At 39.9% G+C, this 19,989-nt stretch overlaps 1 protein-coding gene across 3 annotated transcripts in view; it reads right to left on the bottom strand.

Moving 5' to 3' along the window:
- Positions 1–19,989, bottom strand: part of LOC122404561 (dipeptidyl aminopeptidase-like protein 6) — a 205,773-nt gene that overhangs the window by 30,499 nt on the left and 155,285 nt on the right. For 2 of the 3 annotated variants that reach the window (XM_043408621.1, XM_043408620.1), the window contains one exon: positions 19,711–19,955. In XM_043408621.1, the coding sequence (XP_043264556.1) occupies positions 19,711–19,812 (102 nt within the window). In that variant the 5' untranslated portion in view covers positions 19,813–19,955. Of the gene's footprint in view, positions 1–4,681; positions 4,906–19,710; positions 19,956–19,989 lie in introns of those variants that run through there. The other variant, XM_043408622.1, reaches the window with a different exon arrangement.

Genomic DNA, 19,989 nt, shown 5'->3' with positions numbered 1-19,989 from the left:
TTCGGTGCTATCAGACTCTAACGATCAATTCGTTCCAAATGCGTCGTACACCATTTAGGTCGATCGAATAGGGAGGTGTATTAATCACTTTTGGACATTCGTGCAACAGCTGTCGGAATTTTGTTTCGACCGTTGTTTTAATATTTACCTTACGAACTCGAGTGCTCGATAGAACTCAAATAACGAGAGGCGACAATAATTGTTTACTATTCAATTTTCACGCATTTCGAGGCGTCGTGTTTATTATTCCAGTTCTCGTTTCAAACTCGAACTTCCAAAAAAAGGAAATTAAAATTTCGTAAACTTTTCATCGAAATAGCTACGAGCGTAAAGTTCTGTTTTTTGAAATCGTTCGAAAGTACTACCCCTCGCAATAATTCGAAAAAATTTGTTCGAACGGCGATCGAAATCAGATTTGTCGGTGACGCGAGTTCTACGAATCTCGTTTGGGGGATGGAAATAAGGGCTCGGGGTCATCGGGGCGGAACGTCTCCGCTTGAAACTGATACAGACAAGCACGGACAGCTCGAAAAGGGTGGTAACGAGAGCCGATAAGCGCGAGCCAAGCCGGGGCGATGTTTCTTTCTGCCTGGATTTCATCGACGGTTCCGTGGAAGGGGGCTGGGGGAGGGGGCACGGAAAATTTTCGCGAGATAACGTAACGTTTATTGGCTCGCGAAACGATTCGCAGGAGTGAGAATATCGGGTCGTGGCACGAGCCAGGGAATCCGGTAAGCTTTATCGGGATTTCAGGACGTTCCAGAATTATAGGCGTACATAAATTTCTTCGGCCTTTGGCCCAAGGAAAGTCTTTTTTTTTATCGCGATATCGACCACTTTTAATTCAAACCCGCCCCCCCGTTATTTTCGTATAAAACTGCATAAAGACACTGGGCTTAGTGTAAATTATTGACTTCTCCTTTGGGAGCATTTCTTCTCGAAAATATGGAATAATAAATTTATATATTTCAAGTTATCTAATGACATGCGTGTATAGTTACTCCCACTTGTATTCGTGCACTATAAATGGGCGAAAAAATTTATATTTTATGGGTCGAGTTTGTTGGATGTTGGGAACACCGATCCTTGTTCGATCACCAAAGTGCAGCATCATTGGGTCGCGTGCAGTGGCAGGATGGGGTGACCGCTCAGGGGGAGAAAATACATATGAGTGATTTTTATATACTGTTTAAATTGTTAATACTTCCTTATTTGTCTGTTAACAATAAAAAACAATAAAAAAACTACATTGTAAGTAGGGAAGTTAGCACACAATGTAATAAACACAATATTTGGTAAAAATTGGTGAGAATTCCGTAAAAAAGTTACGAATGGGAGTGTAATAAACTGTGTTAATCCAATTATTTGAATAAAAATTCATCGTGGATGACCCAAACTAACATCGAAACGTCATAATATTTCATAGAAATAAACGAGGGAAAAGAACCAGTTTTAGAATAAACAAAGAGTACAACAGTGATGAACTTCTTAGAGATATGATATTTGCATCTGTGGAAATAAACTTCTCTGTGAATGCTTAATAGTGATTTATTTTTATATACTGTTTAAATTGTTAATACTTTCCTCATTTGTCTGTTAACAATAAAAAAACTACTTTGTAAGTAGGAAAGTAGCACACAATGTAATAAACACAACATTTGGTAAAAATTGGTGAGAATTCCATAAAAATGTTACAAGTGGGAGTGTAATAAACTGTGTTAATCCAATTATTTGGTCATATTTCATAGAAATAACCGAAGAAGAACGTGTTTTAGAATAAACAAAGAGTACAACAGTGAGATGAACTTCTTAGAGATGATATTTGCGTCTGTCGAAATAAGCTTCTCTGCAAATAGTTGGAAAGTACTTGTTGTTATTGGCAACCGGAAAAACCGGTGAGGAAGGCTTGTTGTAAGTAGAAGGCTCCCCGGAAATGCACGAGGAACACTTGAGAAAACACTTGCTAGTTTTAGATTTAGTAAATTAAGGTAAACTTTGTGTCAATGGGAGCTTTATATCCGCACTTTTCTACTAAAAGAACATTTCTAAGAAGCTTCGAGCACCCGAGTGTCTCGATATTATTGCACCTGGTGGTTCGAAAACGTGGTCTTCCCAGAAACTTTATGTGTTAAATTGGTGCAAAGCAGTATTAGCTTGAATTATGAATAAACTTTATGAAATTGCAGTGTTAAGTATATAATTACGAAAGTCAGTTGGAAGTATGAAATTAGCGTGGAAATTAATGAAGTATTCGAAGACTGCGAAAGTTTCTCAGGCAGCATGCTGGTTTCATCAAAATTGTTGGCATCGCGAGGGCGTTTAAAATTCTACGCGATTTTTTTGGACGAGCATTCAATTCACTTATGCTGTCGCGGAGCTGCGTTTGCAATTTTAAGTTACGAGGTGTCAGTCTTCGTCCAATTACCCGTTGGACGTTTAACTTTCGTTTCACACCTTTTCACGGAACTTAATTCGAAACTCTCCGACAGATTATCTATTCTTTGCTGCTCGAGTTCCACGCGTCTTTCGAAGTTTAGAAATCTCTGGTGGAAAGCTTCCATTAGAAACAAATTAATCGTAGTAAAAATTTGAATATAGGATACAGGAATATCAAACCCCTTTTGTATATATTTTTATTTCATTTTCTTTCTTAACTTTGTTGCGATGGAACGTTCCATCCCTTGCAAACTCTGTTTCGTAATTACCCCGGTAATTGTAAAAGTTGAGAAAAGAAAGGTTCTAGAAAAACTGGATTCACGTTATAATACCGCAAAAAGCAAATGTTAAAAGACCCTTAGAGTACTTTTATAATTACTGTCGCCCAATCAACTGGCGTAAGTCCAGAATTGCACGAAAAGAGTCTATCGCAAAAATAGTGACTTGTTTTGTTTATTTACGCATCAAAACTGGGACGAGCCCGTGAGCTTTCGTTCTTCCCCAACCGAAGATACAAAAAATCGATAGAGAAAAAAATCCCCCGTTTCGATGACGTAAATTTTCGGTTTGATGCAACGTCTTGTTTTGTTAAACCGAACTGTGCGTTCCTCTGCACAGAAAAAATTGATATCTTCGTACAATAAAAATGGACAGAATGTCGATGCAATACAACCACTATCAGCACACTTTTACATCCAGCTCGGTCGATTCTTTCTTTTGCGGTGCTTGGTAAATGACAAAGTGTGCACACTTTGTTGCAATCGATGACGTAAATATTAAAATTAATCCAGTTAACTACTACGGTGCTTGGAAAAGTGACGAAAACTAAGGAAATCGTGCGATAAACTATTTCGAGCATTTTTTAAAAACAATCCTGCTGTTAAGTTTGTCAGTTTCCATAAAATTAAGGGGCTCGTTGACACTGGAATTACCAAAATGATTCGTTGATAATTTTTAATAAAAATAGTAATTTAGCTTATCATAATAAATATTCAACTATGGATTTAATTTATTTGCTAGAAATAAATGCACTATAATTACTCGTTAATAATTTTCAATAAAAATAGTAATTTACCATAGCTTATCATAACATCTATTCACCTATGGATTTAATTTATTTGCTAGAAATAAATGCACTATAATTACTCGTTAATAATTTTTAATAAAAATAGTAATTTACCATAGCTTATCATAATATCCATTCAACTATGGATTTAATTTATTTGCTAGAAATAAATGCACTATAATTACTCGTTAATAATTTTAAAAAAAAATAATAATTTACCATAGCTTATCATAACATCTATTCACCTATGGATTTAATTTATTTGCTAGAAATAAATGCACTATAATTACTCGTTAATAATTTTTAATAAAAATAGTAATTTACCATAGCTTATCATAATATCCATTCAACTATGGATTTAATTTATTTGCTAGAAATAAATGCACTATAATTACTCGTTAATAATTTTTAATAAAAATAGTAATTTACCATAGCTTATCATAACATCTGTTCAACTATGGATTTAATTTATTTGCTAGAAATAAATGCACTATAATTACTCGTTAATAATTTTTAATAAAAATAGTAATTTACCATAGCTTATCATAATAAATATTCAACTATGGATTTAATTTATTTGCTAGAAATAAATGCACTATAATTACTCGTTAATAATTTTTAATAAAAATAGTAATTTACCATAGCTTATCTGTTCAACTATGGATTTAATTTATTTGCTAGAAATAAATGCACTATAATTGCTAGTTCCAGTGTGGATACGTGGGTGGGATTTTAAAATGGAGATTCAAGGACGAACGTCGATGTTACCAGCTCGCGTCGCGTCTTGTTATTGCGAGTTGCTTGAACCTCCGGCAATATCGAGCAGACGTGGGTGGCGTGAATGGGACAGGAGGTACAGTTATTGCCAAATGTTCGCGCGACCGAGAAAATTGAGCAATAGTACGAGAATCTCCGGTTAGGTCCGTGCCAGAGCGCGTTTCGCGAGCTCGCAGGTGCGCGACGGAACGTATTCGAACGAGAAACGATCCAACAAATACGCTGAATCGGCCCGGAAAAATTCTCTGGTATCGCACGAAACGGGAATAAAGGCGCGACCGGATCGCAAACATGGCGATGGACGGGAAGGAGACAGCGATGGACGACGACGGGAGCTGGAGGAGTCGTTTGCTGGCGGAGAAACCACGGAACGGGGAATTTTATTCCAAGTTGTATGCTTATCTTCCGACAAATTGAGCGGCGTATTGGCCATCGTAGCTCCTCTTTGGCGGCTGGGTTCCAGAAATAGCACGATCAACGCAACGTTTCGCCGACGAGGATCGCGACTTGCGCGAAACACTGCATTCTCACTGGTGCAGACACTTGTTTCGACACAGTTTCAGCGTTATTTTCACCTGTTTCCGTGGTGTATCGAACGAGAACGGGGCAATCCTTCGTCACCGAGGAACGAGGCTCGACTGAGAGGAATCTTTCAGCCAGACTTTCTGGCTCATTGCCCTCCACACCTCAGTGTACTCTTTGTCCCTCGCCCGTTCCTCTCTTGACGTGTTATAAATTATATACACACACGACGCCGGACGTGTATTGTAAATCGTTTACAGTGCCATCTACTCCGGTGATGCGGCTGATGAATGCGCAGGGGCAAGTGCATAAATTCGCCTCCAGTCTACCACGACGCGTCCCGTTCGACACACACACAACGTTCCACCAGTTTTATAAATACGATCGCCGCGGCGCCGTCACGCGGTTCGTCGAGAAGATTCAAGACCTGCGTGCACCGATACCTCCGTAAACGAGCGATTCTTTCAAACCGTAGGTGTGTTCTACGCGCAAAAACGAACCGAAAACGCGTGATACGATTTTCCCGTACGAGGCTCCGTTCCTGAGAAAATCGACTCTGAATATACCCGAGCGCCGCACGCGCTGCATCGCGAATCCCTCGCGCCCCGAGTATCTTCGAGATCGATTTTCCCCGCAACCGAGCCGCGCGCGAACAAATTTTATTCCACGTTGTTTGTTCAGTTTTTCGCGTCGAATCGGAACACGCGTCCGTTTGCTCGAAAAGTGAGCTTTTTAAAGAGCACGGGGTAAGAAAACACGCGTTTAGAGGGGTGAATTTCGAGCTTGTTTGCCCCGGGGCGGGGAAATATCGTCGAAGGCGAGGCGTGAGAGAATTTCGAGAAATGGCTCACCAATTGTCCACGGAACCGCGCGGGAGTTTTCATTTCGCGGAAAAGCTGACTCCTCGTGCTTTCGATAAGCACCGTCCGCGCCGAAAGACAATGTCCAACTGACACATGGTTTCTCGCCGAGGGAAAGGGGACTCTTTTTGCCCCGCAGGAAGTTCAAAGGGGTAACATATGCCGATTCGCCCCTCGCGGCAACGATCCCACGGGGGTCAGGAGGGTCGATAATCGAACGGAGGAAGTGCCGTGCGACGGGTTGCGCGTAAAACACATCCGTTCGTCGGACCCTGGGTTTTATCCCGAGAAACGCGGAAAATAGATTCATGGAATTTTCATCGTGCATTTGATGACCCGTTCCCCGTTCCGCGGTCGGTGTCTCCGTCCGATATCGGATAATTTAAAATCTGAAGCGCTTCTAAATTCATCCGTATCGCCGACGACCACGCAGCGTCGATAGGATTGATTTTATCAGTAAGAATCATGGAAAGACGCGCAGGAATCCAGACGAAGACGTATCGACCAAACAGAGGGCACCACCGGCCCCCTGGTCGAAGCGTTTTGTCACAGAGGGAACGTATCGACACTCGTTTCGCCACCAATTCGAAGCTTCTGGCTTCCGTTTCACTGGCTCGGAGTTCTAATTGTCCCGTTCTCGTCCGTCACGGTACTCTGACCTCCGAGTTCCAGCGTTTCCTCAACTTCGAAGCCACCACAAAGTTCGCGATGGCGGTTTGTTACTTTGAGGAGGGAGTCATTGATAAACCCCATTCTGGTCTTCGAATTATATTATTTTATCGCTGCTGAAATTAATTCCTTCTCAAATATGGTGAGAATTTAGTTCCTGCAGTTAATAAAATTTGATTCCATATAGGAGATTGTATTTTTGCTTAGAGAAGAGACACAAAGTTCATCATGGTGGTTTGTTACTTCGAGAGGGGGGTTATTGATGAACCTTAACCCTCACTCTGGTCCTCGAACTTTAATATTATTTTATCACTGCTGAAATTATGTTTTTGTCAAATGTAGTGTGTGAGAATTTTTGTCCTGCAGTTAATAAAATTTAATTCATTGCTACTTCAAGAGAGGGGTCATTAATGAACTTTAACCCCCATTCTGGTCTTCGAATTATAATATTTTATCACTGCTGAAATTATTTCTTTGTCAAATATAATATGTGAGAATTTTTTTCCTTCAGTTTTAATAAAATTTGATTCCATGTAGGAGATTATATTTTTGCTTAGAGAAGAGACACAAAGTTCATCATGATGGTTTGATACTTCGAGAGAGGGGTCATTGATGAACCTTAACTCTCACTCTGGTCCTCGAACTATAATATTATTTTATCACTGCTGAAATTATTTCTTTGTCAAATATAATATGTGAGAATTTTTTTCCTTCAGTTTTAATAAAATTTGATTCCATGTAGGAGATTATATTTTTGCTTAGAGAAGAGACACAAAGTTCATCATGGTGGTTTGTTACTTCGAGAGAGGGGTTATTGATGACAATTAACCCTCACTCTGATCCTCGAACTACATAAAAAAATGTATAATACAATATATACAATATATACTTCGTCAAGTATACTTTTGCTCAGAAAAGAGACACAACGATTCTCGTAAGTATCTTCCGCGCGTTCTCCAAACAATTTTTTAAATAACCCGCGAACGATCGACAGGGGATGTATCAAAATGTTTTCGACCAGTCGAATTTATCGTTTCCCGTGATTGTTTTCATAATCGGCGGTGTTTTATTAGCCTCGTCACGGTCTGACAGAAACGCCTATTAATAGATATCGTTCGTTACCGAGTAAATATGACCGCCGTTCGGAACACGAGCGACGCGGCTCCCTGTGGGCTATACGTGTCACTCGATTCCGAGTGATTGGCAGTCAATTTGTTAAGGGAATTTCCTCGCGTCACGGCTGTAAAAGATTGATTTCTTCCTTCTGTCTTCGCCCAAAGCTCGGGGTTCCCAAAGTATTCTTCGATCAAATACAAATTCAAATGGGGGGGGGGTAGACCACTTCATAAACAAAAGTTTAACCTCTTCACGCCCTTAACCACATATGTGGACATTTAGTTTCTTTTTTTTTATAATTATAGTTACTATCAATAATAAATAGACCCAAAAAAAGGAAAAAAAATATCGTCTCTGAGGGGGTTAAATGGCCACATATGTAGACATTTAGTTTCTTTTTCTTTATAATTATAATTACTGTTAATAACAAATAGACCCAAAAAAAGGAAAAAAAAAATCGTCTCTGAGGGGGTTAAATGGCCACATATGTAGACACTTAGTTTCTTTTTCTTCATAATCATAGTTACTGTCAATAATAAATAGACCCAAAAAAAAGAAAAAGAAAATCGTCTCTGAGGGGGTTAAATGGCCACATATCTAGACATTTAGTTTCTTTTTCTTCATAATTATAGTTACTGTCAATAACAAATAGACCCAAAAAAGGAAAAAAATCGTCTCTGAGGGGGTTAAATGGCCACATATGTAGACATTTAGTTTCTTTTTATTTATAATCATAATTACTGTCAATAATAAATAGACCCAAAAAAAAGAAAAAAAAAATCGTCTCTGAGGGGGTTAAATGGCCACATATATAAACATTTAGTTTCCTTTTCATTATAATCATAATTACTGTCAATAATAAATAGACCCAAAAAAAAGAAAAAAAAATCATCCCTGAGGGGGTTAAATTCGTCTTTTTGAAATCGACACGTGAACGAATCATTTCTATACGAGGTCGAAATTCGAAGTCGCGAATATTTTCGACATTTCGAACCTCGATGCTCCGCCTTGAAAACTTAATACGGCAGGTCGGCGTGTAGGATGGTCTGAGGGGTGGTTTTGGGTCGACGAAGACGGGGAGAACGGTGTTCTAGTTGGACTCTGAGCGTCCATAGAGACTCCTCGACATCAGGACCCGCAGATAACACGCAACAAGGTAACGGTTGGCCGAAACCGTCGTTGCTTCTGCGGTTATAGTTGACCCAGCGTGTAACGGGCTTCTCGCCAGTCTCAAAGGGGCCACGTGCATGTACGCTGAAACAAATACAGTTACTCCCGTACACGTAACCCGGTGAGGCCAAGACGAACCGTAAGTTATCACTTTAGAAACACTTTGAACAGCTAAAATAGAAAATGCATTGCTTGACGAGTTCGCGAGATGGACGAAACGTAAAACAGGGTGACGATAATAGCGCTAGAGTCTTGTAAAAATGTTTACTGTTACTCCAACTTTGTCAAAACGATCTTTCATTTAAAATAGTAGCGTGCTCCATAGAAATTTCGTACGTTATTTCAGTTCTTAAGATCGAATTTTTATTCTAACTCCAACTTTGTTAAGAATAATAGTGTGCAATATAGAAATTTCGCAAGTTGTTTCGATTTTGACGTATGTTAAATGTTGTTAACGCTCAAAAGTGAATAATCGCCTATTTATAATGGCTCGTTTCCCCCCGTTGGACGCTGTATTATGCCTTTGAGTACGTTCCTCCGCAACCCTTCTACGGCCTTCTCACCCTCTGTAGTCAGTGGATGATCGAGTTATTCCGTGCTCGCGTGCAAAACTCCATTTTCGCGGGCACCGTTGGACCATTTTCCCTGCGAATTTTCTCGACTTTTTACCAGATTTCACGACGACGAGACGGATAATCTGCCTGGACTTCCGCCGCGGAACGACTTCGAACCCCATCGTAAACGGTTTCCTTGTTATTCCAGAGATTGAAGAATTTTTGGAGGATGTTACCAGGTGCTCTGTTGAATTTTGTGGTGGGAATGTTCGGGGAACTCGTTAGGGAGGTTCGTTCGACCGTGACTCATCGATTTTAATGACATGGAGCATACAGAAAAATATTTAAAAAAATGTTTGTTATCGCAGGGGAAGAGATACACCTATTTATTATCTTAAAACGCGTCCCTGATCATCGTGTCGATCGTTGGAAAAAAATATTGATCGGTCCACTAGGAACGAAAATAATAGAGGTGAATTAGTTATGCGTTAGACCTGGTATTTAAAGAGAACGTCTGCATCTGAAATGGAAATACTCTCTTCGTACGATGTTACGTGAGATATCCACTCTACGAAGTATTCAGTACACAAAGAAACATATATTTTTACATATATTTCTCCTATAATTCACATTGTCCGTTATTTTGGACAGAGACAGTCACAGAAGTTAATATCAGTTGAGTTTTAAGTATCTCTTGTAGTTTCTGAGGCGTTCAATTTACGAATCGCGTGTTCATTTTAGGAATCGTTACTGTAATCGTCTTTTAAATATTGTCTGTCGCGTTTCACTGGCTCCAGGGGTTCCCCAGTTGGAATAGAAATGTTCAATTTGCGAATCACGTGGTCATTTTAAGAATCGTTACTGTAATCGTCTTTTAAATATTCTCTTTCGCGTTTCACTGACTCCAAGGACTCCCCGGTTGGAATAGAAATTGTTCAATTTGTGAATCACGTGTTCATATTAAGAATTATTATTGAATTCTGGAAAGAGGGCAAGATTTATTTCTCTTATAATTCATATTGTCCATTATTTTGGGCGAAAATAGTCAAAAAAGTTAATATCAATCGAGTTTTAAGTGTCTCTTGTAGTCTTTGAGACGTTCAACTTGCGAATCGCGTGTTCATTTTAGGAATCGTTACTGTAATCGTCTTTTAAATATTCTCTTTCGTGTTTCACTGACTCCAGAGGCTCCCCAGTTGTAATAGAAATGTTCAATTTGCGAATCACGTGTTCATATTAAGAATTATTATTGAATTCCTGAAAGAGGGCAAGATTTACTACTCTTATAATTCATATTGTAAATTATTTTGGACGAAAATGGTCAAAGAAGTTAATATCAATCATGTTTTAAGTATCTCTCGTAATCTTTGAGACGTTCAACTTACGAATCGAGTGTTCGTTTTAGGAATCGTTACTATAATCGTCTTTTAAATATTGTCTTTCGCGTTTCACTGGCTCCAGAGGCTTCCCAGTTGGAATAGAAATGTTCAATTTGCGAATCACGTGTTCATATTAAGAATTATTATTGAATTCTGGAAAGATGACAAGATTTATTTCTCTTATAGTCAAAGAAGGTAATATCACTTGAGTTTTAGGTTTCTTTCGTAGTCTTTGAATGAAACGACGGAGTAGTTTTCGTGAGAATAAAAATTGTTGGAATAGCAGAAACGAGTGTTTATTATTTTCGCGTGCTGGATTTAGATCTGCAGCTGCGCCATTATTTTTTCGAGCTCTCCGCGTAGGAGGTCCACGTGCTTAGATTCTCAAGGTTTGTATAGGTTAATGAGAATTGTCCAAACAGTTCGCAAACACGCGAACGGTACAACAATTTGCAAACACGCGAGAAGGTGCTTGCAATTTGCTCAACGGCCGAACATTCACCGAAATCGATTGATCCTTTGTCCTAGATCCCCCGCCAGTATCAAGACGATAGTCAACAATCTCTGGTACCGTTCGAAACGATTCAGCCATTGACACGAATCCCGAACGTCGTCGTAGAAAACCGTTTCCTTTTTAAACAAACAACTTGAAACGTTTCGTCGTAAACGATTCCAACATTTATTTTTATACGTATATTTCTCAAAAATATATATTTCCAATTTTACGTCTCGTTTATAATTGTAACGCAAGCGTACGCGTCCAGGTATCTATTTTTGTAATCGAGTATTATTACAGTGATATTAACGCGTGCCATGTCTGATTGATATTGCAATATCATACATCATGATTTATTTCAAGCAATTACTGTGAAAGTGCATGTACCTTGTATAATTAATATCGCGTATTTATACGTGCATTAATCGGCCTACAAAATAAATATGAATAAAAAATTGCACGACAATGTCTGCTCACGATTAAACAGATATTTAACTACTGGAAATAATAAAATGAAATTGGCGACATAAAATTAACAATTTTTCTAATAAAATAATATTACAAAATTGTCAGAAATGATTCATCGTGTCTAAATTACAAATTATAATTTATTTACTCAAATCGACTCGAAGGCCCTGGAGGATTTGACCAAAAATTTGAATTTTAATCATTATTTGGGTTAGGTTATAGATTTAGCAATTTTTCTAATAAAATAATATTACAAAATTGTCAGAAATGATCCATCATGCCCAAATTACAATTGATCTATTCAAATCGACTCGTAAATTCGGAGGATTTGACCAGAAATTTGAATTGTAATCATCATTTGGGTTAGGTTATAAATTTAGCAATTTTTCTAATAAAATAATATTAAAAAATTGTCAAAGATGATTCATCGTGCCTAAATTACAAATTACAATTGATCTACTCAAATCGACTCGTAAATTTCTAGGATTTGACCAGAAATTAGAATCGTAATCATCATTTGGAGATACTGTTCCATCGCGGATCGGTACGAACGTTTCCCCCGGTTCTATGGAACTGTTGTGTATCGTGAGGCCTTTGCGGGGGCCAGGAATTCTCATTAACGCGAAGGACAAGGCAGGACCAAAAGAGAACTCGCTGATCAGCGTCGGCGAGAACCGAACCTGCAGTCGACAAAGGTCGCGCGGACGCCGTTTCGCGAGATTGCATCGGCGGCGTCGTTAATGGATCGCCCCGACGCGATAACAGGGACGCCCAGTCGTTAAAGGCGTCGTTGTAGCTCCGTGAATCGCCAACGCTTCCCACCAGTACCCGTCCAGGGACTGAAAAGCATCCAGCTGTCAGCCGCAACCAATTAGGGAGGCGGGCGTGTTTTCGCGCCACGACTTTTGTAGAAAGGATTTTCCTGTCGATCCTTCTGTTCGGCTCGATGCTCCGCTAAATTGCGCGCTTCTGGAGAACAGGGACTGCAGACCTCCTTCGAGATATTCGACTCCACGATATTTTCTCAAAACTCTACCGGCCTCGTTCACACCGTACACGTCAAATATTTGTATAAAATTTATTTCTACGTTCAGCTTCTTGTGCAAAGTGTTCTTGTTTCTTTGTTAATTGTGAAGGAGCATAGAGAATATTGAAATTTATAATCACATGTTACGTTTTTAATTTTTTGGGTATTATTAAATACAACAGAGGGGATGGTATTTTTTTTAAACTCGTGCACTGGTTTCGTTGACACCGTATATGTCAGATATTTGTATAAAATTTATTTGTACGTTCAGCTTCTTGCCTCGAATTTATTCTCCATGAATTTACCAGAAATACCATCCGCTTAGAGTAATGAAACAGTTATTCGAAGGAAAGTGATAGTCGAATGTAGCGATAGTTCTTGCTCTCGCCACTAGAGGGCTACGCTCTTGTCTCTCTCGCAAGCGTTCGACCGTCCACCCATTAGTATACGTATATCCACCCCTCGACCGACCATTCACCATCTCCTTTCCTTTCTCTTTCCTTCCTTGTCACACGAAAACAATGTGTTTATATTTCCCCAAGAACTGATTTTAAATTTCTATTTACTCTATTTCTATCCCCTTTAGGAAAATTGAAATATACCAAATATAGTAGTAATATAATAGTAGTGTTTCATTGTTGAGTCTATTGAAAATTGTAAACGCGTAAGAAATTTTCTCTATGCAGTCTAAACTTTCCATATACGTAAAACAATTTGAAGCCGATGTGAGTTATTTGACCCCGTCGAGTTACGGGGCGCTTATGACTACAGTTTGCCGGGTACAAACTGCGGTTACGTCCCGGGGACTCGGCAGTGACGGGCTTTCATGAATAAATCTGCATGCCAGGTCGCTGGAAAATTTACAGGTCCCGGTGTTGCAACAATGTCGCCCCCGGTATCCGTGTAAATATTATCCAAACAGTCGTATTCCGGCGGGTAGGTGTAAATTTAGACTTTCCCGCCCCGCGAAGGCTGCCCGAGTTTTATCGATCAGAATTCCCCGTCCGTGTCTATGGGAATTAACACACGCGCGCTAGTCGTCTATGGTCAGAGCGTTTAGTTATAAATAATATCGGTCGCGGACTACGCGTGTAGTTTTAGCGTTCCGTGACATTCTACGGCGCCGGGGAAACTATTTCCAAACTTCTCTCCTTTTGAGGCGACGCGACGCTGGGAATGTCACTTTGTTGCATCCGCCATGACATTCTCGTCGTTTCCTGAGGGGGAAAGACGCGAGCTGAACTATGCCATTGAACGAGCCAGCGGATTCGAACTTTTCATTCTCAGTTTCGAAAGAATTTTTCAAGGTTGGATCGCGAATCGTGGTAATACGTTATCAGAAATATTAATTTTATTCCAGTCGGGAATTTGGAAAAATATGACAGAGTTATAAGAGAGCCGGAAAATCGTAGAAACGAATGGTTGGATGAAGAATACTTTATAAGATATTTTATATCGCGGTTGTGTATTCAAATATTCGTACCTTCGTAGTAATCTTGCTCACAATATCTCCAAATTCTGTGGCTGCATCCTCGGAATTTTATGCGCTTTGCCATGAATATGTTTTTTATTTGCGACGGTGGAGCAACATAAGAATTCCACTTCGCGCAGACACGACGCGTTTTTGGCGAGGCAAGGCGAAAGGGCGAGGTTCAAGGAAGTTGCTGTTTATGCATCATTATACATCGCTACGGAAATTTTCGAAATATTTATACGTGTACGAAATAATTAGTTTTCTAAGGGAAACCTGAAAATTGGTTCCATCGATGTGTTATAGCGATGATTCGTAAATTGAACATAGCTCTAAATGTTGTCTTTCACGTTTCATCGGTTCCACATGGAAGCATCCCAGTTTAGAACGGATATAAATGTTCAACTTACGAATCAAGTGTTCATTTTAAGAATCATCACTGTAATTGTATCTTAAATATCGTGTTTCATGCTTTACTGGTTCTAAAAGGGGATCCCACAGTTTGTGAGGGATAGAAATATTCAATTTACGAATCACGTGTTCATTTTAAGAATCATCACTGTAATTGTATCTTAAATATCGTGTTTCATGCTTTACTGGTTCTAAAAGGGGATCCCACAGCTTTCGAGGGATAGAAATGTTCAATTTACGAATCACGTATTCATTTTAAGAATCATCACTGTAATTGTATCTTAAATATCGTGTTTTATGCTTTACTGGTTCTAAAAAGGGATCCCACAGTTTGCGAGGGATAGAAATGTTCAATTTACGAATCACGTGTTCATTTTAAGAATCATCACTGTAATTGTATCTTAAATATCGTGTTTCATGCTTTACTGGTTCTAAAAGGGGATCCCACAGTTTGTGAAGGATAGAAATATTCAATTTACGAATCACGTGTTCATTTTAAGAAACATTGCTGAAATCGTCTTTTAAATATCGTCGTAGAAATTCCATTTCGCGCAGATACTATGCATTTTAGGCGAAACGAGGCGAAAGGGTGAGATTCCAGCAAATTGCTGTTTATGCATCATTGTACATCGCATCGAAAATTTCGCTGACGTACGATCTTTTCCAGAGATTGAAATCCCCGAGCTAGTTCATTAACAAGGTTGTTTGGGAACTCGTTTCGCACACCTGAAAGGGCTTCATAAATCACCTGTTTCTCGTTCTATATAATGGGAATGTACATAATTAAAATGTGATATGTTCCTCGAATTATACGACATTTTTCAATGCAATTATTTTATCCGGATTAACAATGCTCTCGATTCGATCGAGAAGAAACGTGAAAACATTATTTGGTTCGAAAGGTATGGGTTGAATTGTATTCCTTTTATTTAAGATTAACTATATAATTAATATAGACGAGAGCAAATAATTTTGTATCTAAATAAACAATTCCTCAAGAATGCTATGTACATATATTCGTTCTCTTTCGAGAAAACTACGGTCAATTTACAAAAATCCAAACAATTAAATTATATACACTTTGCATTTAAAGGTACCAAAGTGTTAAAATCGATGAAAATTAACAAAAATTGTACAAAATTTCAAGACTGAATTTTTGAAAATTGACCGTAGTTTCCTCATAAGAGAACGAATTTTAATTACCATCGCATCAATAATTTAAACTTCTTTGCTGTAAATAAATGCACCATAGGCGTGGGTGGCTCGAGCGTTAAGAAAAGCAGCAATCAGCGTTTTTTAATCGATCAGGTATGCAGTATTCCTGCAAGCGAACCGGGAAGTAATAAATGCTGATTGGCACTCGTCTATCCGTGGTACGAGTGCAGGGTACACACGAGGGGATTTCTGATCAATCAAGTAGTATAAGTCGATCGGAGTCAGCCTTGAGAAATCAAACACTCCGGGATTCGGTTCTCCGCGAATGCGTCTGTTTCTTTCTGTTAACCAATACCGGCTGCTGTTGACCATTAGCCGGGGGGCTTATAGGTTTCGGGGTTGGAATTCGAATCACTGATGCCAACAGCACACAGAAATCCCCAGATAGTCGCTCGTCTAAACACTGTCTATGTTCGGCTTAACTTTGTTCATCGGACGAGGTTCTCTATCGCTTGTGCCCCGCTGTTGATCGTTGTTGTACCATGAGTGGTCATGTCCGAAATTTGACGACAGAAATTAAATAGAAAAAAAGACGAACAGTCGAGAGACGCTTCTAGAAGAACAGACGCCATTGTTTATGTCAAAAGACTTATTTTTAAACAATTTTTGCAATTTATCTTTCGTGACCGTACTTTGTTCTTTGAGAGTCTCAACTTGGAATACCTCGATACGGACTCGTTCGATAACAAATCGAAAGCTTCTTCTGCTCCAGGTAGAAAAAATTGATTTGCCGGATGGTTTCTAGGACGCTATCGTGTTCGAAACGTTGGCATCGATTGAAACTGAACACTGTTTCCGTGAGATCCACGTTAACGGCGCGCCATTCGTAGCCGTGAAAGCCCCGAGACTTTAATATCGGGCTTCCAGGAGCTGATAATTATTTGCCAATTCCCCGTCCAGGTTCTATCTTCATCCGTCCTCTTTCTAGCAACTTCTTATCCCCCAGGAATTTCAATCGCCGCGAAGACGCAATCAACGGGGCGAAAACTCCGTCGCAAGAATCCGCGAAGAATCCGGGGGGTAAAGGTAGACAGTATTCGGTTTACCCAGAGGGGTGGGGGCTGAATTATAACCCGGGGAGGAGGGTAGATCGTCTCTCGGTTATCAGCCGCTCACACGACGCCCTCGCCTTTAAACGAATCGGTTTTCCATCTCGAGATGGCGCGGCCGGGACGCTCTCGCGAACCTTTGCATAATTAACTTTCACGAGGGTCGCGTTCGAGACGCTCCTCAGCCGTCGAAACGGTTTCCAAGACGCGATATATCGGCCAACGTTTGCCCCTCGACAGTCAATTCTCGCGTGGCCAGGCGACGAGAGCAGTGAAAACAAACGCCACGGAGCCCGAGGAGCTGGCATAATGAATCCTCTCGACGACTCCTCGCGATTTGCTCGCCCTACTCGCCCGTAATTGCCTCCTCCTCGGATCTACGACGGAGTCTCTGAAATTGTCCGACAGATTTTCGCGCATCGAACTTTATTCGTTGACGTGTGACAAATTTAAATTCAATATTACATCTAAGGGAGGGCAAAACGCCAAAAGGGACGCTAAGGATAAAGTTACATAAGTTTGATATTATTAACGTGAAAATAAAATTGCAATCGGGATGGTACATAATTAATTTTTTTAATAGAAAAGCAAATATGAAAAACGATTGAGGATATGATTCGTTTTTATGATTTTACTCCGTTTTCATTGGTTCTACAGAGGAGCACCCCAGTTTGTGAGGGATAGAAATGTTCAACTTACGAATCACGCGTTCATTTTAAGAATCATCACTGTAATAGTATCTTGAATATCGTGTTTCATGATTTACTGATTCTAAAAGGGAATCCCACAGTTTGTGAGGGATAGAAATGTTCAACTTACGAATCACGCGTTCATTTTAAGAATCATCACTGTAATAGCATCTTGAATATCGTGTTTCATGCTTTACTGATTCTAAAAGGGAATCCCACAGTTTGTGAGGGATAGAAATGTTCGATTTACGAATCACGTGTTCATTTTAAGAATCATCACTCTAATTGTATCTTAAACATCGTGGCTTATGCTTTACTGGTTCTAAAAGGGGATCCCACAGTTTGTGAAGGATAGAAATGTTCAATTTACGAATCACGTGTTCATTTTAAGAATCATCACTCTAATTGTATCTTAAACATCGTGGCTTATGCTTTACTGGTTCTAAAAGGGGATCCCACAGTTTGTGAAGGATAGAAATGTTCAATTTACGAATCACGTGTTCATTTTAAGAATCATCACTGTAATAGTATCTTAAATAACGTGTTTTATGCTTTATTGGTTCTAAAAGGGGATCCCACAGTTTGGGAGGGATAGAAATGTTCATTTAAAGAATCATCACCCGTACTCTGAAAAGAGGACACAGTTAAAATTTATCACACGAAGATGAACTCTCCTCCAAGACGTTTTTCCTCGTATTGCTGTTAGAAATTACTGTTAGCACGCGGCGAGATAATATTATTATACCCGGATTTAATCCCCTCTTTTTGTTCCCCGACCTCAGGAAGTATGCAAGTTTATGGTAATCGTGCGATCATAGTTCTCTGGTCGGCGTAAGTAGCGGAAGGGTGCTTTCGCTTCTTCTCGTGTTTCGAAGTTTTACCGGTTACTACCGAATCGTGTAATTAGTACCGAGACTCTATCGTCTTGGAAAATCTGGCGGCAGGGGCGCAAAGAAAACGACGACTTCGCGAAGTCGTTCGTTCACGGTCGTTTACATTAATTGTTTCGTTAATTCAGGCACGGCTGCTCAAAGAATCCACTCCGATGTTCCAGAAACGGTATAACAGCCCTTCTTTCGGACGAGAAAACGCTCGTAAACCCGGGGAGCCGGATCCTTGGAACAAAGAGCAGCTAATGAAACTCGGGAAAAAGACGTGTGCATTTTTCTATTCGCAGACGCGAACGTTCGCGCTAAATCTGCCCCTCGTACGGGGAATGGAAATTGGCTGGGCTCTTCAGAAAAAATTTTAATCACGAATATTAAATGTTTCAATTTTTTAGATAACATTCCAGCTTTAAAATTTACAACTTTTAACTCTTACCATTCACGAACGATCGAATTTCTAGATTTTCAAACTTTAAGTATTTCGAGTATTCTAAATTCATAATTTCCAAACTATCAGATTGTTATATAATCACAGATTTTCGTGTTTCCAAGCTTCCATCGGCGTCCAATTTTAAAATACCCAACGTCAATCAGTATTTGTGTTAATGATTGTTAGGAATTGGGTTGCGGCAACGATTCAGTCAATTCGAGAGCTCTAATTCTGTGCGTGGTCGCTGCTGTCCTGTATTTGCTTTGGAGCTGTGTTGATGTATTCCTTTGATTGTAATAAGTATATTATTTACTCGACGTGTCCACGATACGTGTGGATGTTTGTCGCAATGCTGCACGGCTACGTCACTAAACTCTATGCCAATCAACAAACCAATCCATACTATTAATTCCATTCAGTTTCAAATGCAATCTCTTTTTTTATCGTTTCTCCACTAACATGCGTTACACACTTGTTTCTGTTTCTGTATAGTATTCTTATTGTCGAACATCGATATTGTCGCTGTCGATATTGCATTCGTGTGAAAGTACATTTAAGGAAACCACTTATGGTGCATGGTATACATGTTTCGGGAATTTCTGGAGCTAAAACGGAACGTTCGAAACGATAAATAACTGATTACTATGTTTCTTGATGAGATAAAATTGATCACAATCAAAATTAAAATAACTCAACTTTTCAAAATTGACTAGATCACCATAAAAACAAGCTGTAAAGTATTGCATCCGATTTCGAAAGGGAAACGTTTGAAAATTCGTTTCGTTTTTGCCCCAGACCATTCATGTAATACACCAACACACGTTACACCTTGTGCACTATGCTACCGTGACAGACGACGAAAACACTCAGGCTACGGATCGGCGACAGTCGAAGATAGAGGGTTACACAACAGACTCCATGCTTCGAAACCTGACAAAACTCGCCACGTGTCCCGGTAAACGACTAATCTCTCGACGGACAAGGGGGGATCGCACGTCGGACCGCTGGAGCGATTTACCTCTTTTACCTGAGCTGACTTTGAACGGGGATCGGCGACCTGGACGGTCTCGTCGGGAGGCAGCCGCCAGGAGTTCCTCTCGATGTTGACGCTGGCGTTCATAGCGGCCTCCTCCTCCGCCTCCCGTGTCCTTCGTCGTTCTTAACAGCTTCGTACTTGCGCGAGCACTTCCCCGAGGTCCCCAGGGTAACCCCCGGGCCACTCCTGGGGCCGAGGTCCAACACCAGCAATCCACAGTTCCTCACCTGAAACAAACCACCAATCACTTCACATTATTCA

This window comes from Colletes gigas, unplaced genomic scaffold (genome assembly GCF_013123115.1).
Source record: "Colletes gigas isolate AHSC1104 unplaced genomic scaffold, ASM1312311v1 Colletes_gigas_Sc00003, whole genome shotgun sequence".
Lineage (NCBI taxonomy): Eukaryota > Metazoa > Arthropoda > Insecta > Hymenoptera > Colletidae > Colletes > Colletes gigas.
The sequence above is the reverse complement of the archived record's forward strand: the minus strand, read 5'-3'. Positions and strand labels throughout refer to the sequence as shown.